Source organism: Cyprinodon variegatus, unplaced genomic scaffold (assembly GCF_000732505.1).
Source record: "Cyprinodon variegatus isolate N-32 unplaced genomic scaffold, C_variegatus-1.0 Scaffold2345, whole genome shotgun sequence".
Classification (NCBI taxonomy): domain Eukaryota; kingdom Metazoa; phylum Chordata; class Actinopteri; order Cyprinodontiformes; family Cyprinodontidae; genus Cyprinodon; species Cyprinodon variegatus.
Window position 1 is genome coordinate 1 of NW_015152798.1, and position 2,935 is coordinate 2,935.

The following is a 2,935-nucleotide window of genomic DNA, read 5'->3' on the forward strand; positions in this document are numbered from 1 at the left end:
CTGCTCTCCGCATCATTCATCTACCATGGTTGTTGTTTTTCTTGCCGCTTCTTCATAACAAGACGCATAATAGTGACCGGGTGTTAATGACGTTCAGGTCGGATAAATCTGACCTGGCGGTTCACACACAGCTCGCATTTGAAGAGATCAGATTCGTATCGGATTCAGGACCACATAGCCAAATGGCCTGGGTCGGATTTGAAAAAAATCAGATCTGTGTTGTTCAGACAGCCATGAAAAGATCAGATCCAGGGCGCATATGGGCAAAAAAAAAGATTTGGGTCACTTCAGGCTGCAGTGTGAACAAAGCCTAAGGTAGCTTTTCCTTAAGATGTTTTGCATTAACCTTATGGTGTCTTAAGAAGCAGTGCATAATATATTTTTACCATCCTTTTAAATCTTTCTATACTTACTAATTTTCTCTAAGGGCTTGGAGTCTGAGAAGGTTATCCTCCTTATCTAGGACAGAATCCTAGATAAGGAGGTGGATCAGACCCGAATGGGATGGAACTGGCTTTTTGGAGTGCACCTCCCCTTTCTTTTGACCTTCTGTGATAAATATTTGTGAATACCCTTGTTTTGGACTTATCTGTAGGGTCACAGTGGAGCTGGTGCCTTTCTCCAGCAGTCTCTGGGCAACAGATGCGGTAAAAGCTGGACAGTTGAGCAAAAACAAAAAAATAATTTAAACATTTTCTTAATGGTAAATAATCTGCAGGTAATACAATTTTGAAGCTTTGATGTTAAAAGTGGAGGTCTATTGTGTCTTAAGAAGCAGTGCATTATGTATTTTTACCATCCTTTTAAATCTTTCTCTACTTATTTTGTCTAAGGGGTTGGAGTCTGAGAAGGTTTACAACCTAGCTCTGTACTGAGGTCAACAAAAGGATGATTTAAATGAATTGTCCTTTCCTAAGCCCACAATAGAAAGTCTTCTTTCGTGTTTTTCTTTCCAGACCACCTGCAGGATTATGTTGGAAAAGAGGAGGATTTCTCTGACCAGCAGCTCTGTGGACAGGAGGGGAATTCCAATTTGGACCAAGAGGAAGCAGAACCTGTGCAGATAAAAGAAGAGCAGAAAGAACCAGAACATCCCTGGACAAAAGAGGAAACCATGGAGCTCCCCATAAGTGAGCAGGAAGAGCAACATGTTCTGAAGAAGGAGCCGGAAGATACAGAACAGAAATATTTCCCATGTGCCAAAAAAGAACATTTAATGGTTCATATGAGGTCTCACACAGGTCAGAAGATTTATGAATGTCTGTGTTGTGGAAAAAGCCTCACTAAGAAATGTCATCTTGATTCACACATCAGAATTCACACAGGGGAGAAGCCTTTTTCCTGTACAATTTGTAGTAAAAGTTTTACACTAAAAAGTCATTTGACTTCTCACATGAGAATTCACACAGGCGAGAAGCCTTTTGAATGTCTGTCCTGTGGAAAAAGGTTCAACTCTAAGTCTGATCTCAAATATCACATCCTGATTCATACAGATGAGAAGCCTTTTTTATGCAGGATTTGTGGTAAAAGTTTTATTAGAAAGGGTAATTTGACTAAACACACGAGAATTCATACAGGTGAGAAACCTTTTGAATGTCTGTCTTGTGGAAAAAGCTTCACTCAGAAATCTGATCTTGAAAGACACATCAAAATTCACACAGGTGAGAAGACTTTTTCCTGTACCATTTGTAAGAAGAACTTTACTGTAAAAAGTAGTTTAACTACTCACATGAGAATTCACACAGGTGAGAAGCCTTTTGAATGTTCGTCCTGTGGAAAAAGCTTCACTCAAAAATGTGATCTTGAAAGACACATCAGAATTCACACAAGTGAGAAACCTTTTTCCTGTACAATTTGTAACAAGAATTTTATTGACCTGGGTAATTTGACTTCTCACATGAGAATTCACACAGGTGAGAAGCCTTTTGAATGTCTATTCTGTGGAAAAAGCTTCACTCAGAAATCTCATCTTAATACACACATCAGAATTCACACAGGGGAGAAACCTTTTTCCTGCACGATTTGTGGCAAAAGTTTTACTAAAAAAAGTCATTTGACTAGACACATGGGAATTCACACAGGTGAGAAACCATACTCCTGAATGATTTGTGACAGAGGTTTTAATCGAGAAGGTAATTTGAATTTTCAGATTACATTTATTTATTGATAATGTGGAATGATTCATATTTTTAAATAAACAATTGTTTTACATAAGTCACAGCAGTTAGACGCAGTTAGAAATTTTTTTAAGGTGGTAATAAAAGACCATATAGGGCTCGAGATCTAAGTTGCATTGTGGGATGGGGCGGCCATGTTGAATGCTATGCTCTGATAGCATAGCTCCGATAGCTTAGCTCTTATACCGGAGCTCCGTTAGCATCGCTCCGAAAGCACAGCTCCGACACAACGTTGTGAGAGAAAAAAAAGATGTTAAAATCCCGAAAAGGATCTGGAATTTACCGGGACACGTTAAATAGAGAAGCCAGGGACCGGTATGTTGAAAAAAAATCAGCATTATTAATGATGTGGATCCATATGAAGTTCCTAACAATGAGTGGAGCACCGATGAGTGAGCGCCTATACTTCAAAACAGCTCCGAAGCTACAAGTCCTTGGAGTCTCATATGCAGTTCATGAATGGATGGGTTCAGGAGCTGCAGATCATAAAGCCAGCTAACAGTGGGAACACAGTAATCTGTAAGAAGGTAAGCTGTGCTCAGACGGGCTCTGGAACCTGCTAGTTTAGTAATTGCTAACCGCTAGTGCTAACAACCACTCATGCATGTAATGTAGTTAGTAACGTTAACTGCCAACCCTCCCTAAACTAGGGTGACCAAACGTCCGTATTTCCCGGGACATATCCGTATTTCACGTCCTGTCCCGGGCGTCCCGGGTTTTTTTTAGAAAGTGAGGAAATGTCCTGATTTTTTAAATTA

General features: G+C 39.8%; 1 protein-coding gene across 1 annotated transcript; it reads left to right on the forward strand.

Annotated features, from left to right (window-relative positions):
• Positions 1-957: 957 nt before the first annotated feature.
• Positions 958-2,788, forward strand: LOC107080803 (gastrula zinc finger protein XlCGF8.2DB-like). Its single transcript, XM_015369008.1, has one exon. The coding sequence runs from the start codon at positions 1,115-1,117 to the stop codon at positions 2,099-2,101; it is 987 nt and encodes a 328-aa protein (XP_015224494.1). The 5' UTR covers positions 958-1,114; the 3' UTR covers positions 2,102-2,788.
• The last annotated feature ends 147 nt before the right edge of the window (positions 2,789-2,935 follow it).

What these genes read in the sequence shown, in the direction of transcription:
- LOC107080803 (XM_015369008.1), top strand. Translation starts at nt 1,115, where the DNA reads ATGGAGCTCCCCATAAGTGAGCAGGAAGAGCAACATGTTCTGAAGAAG.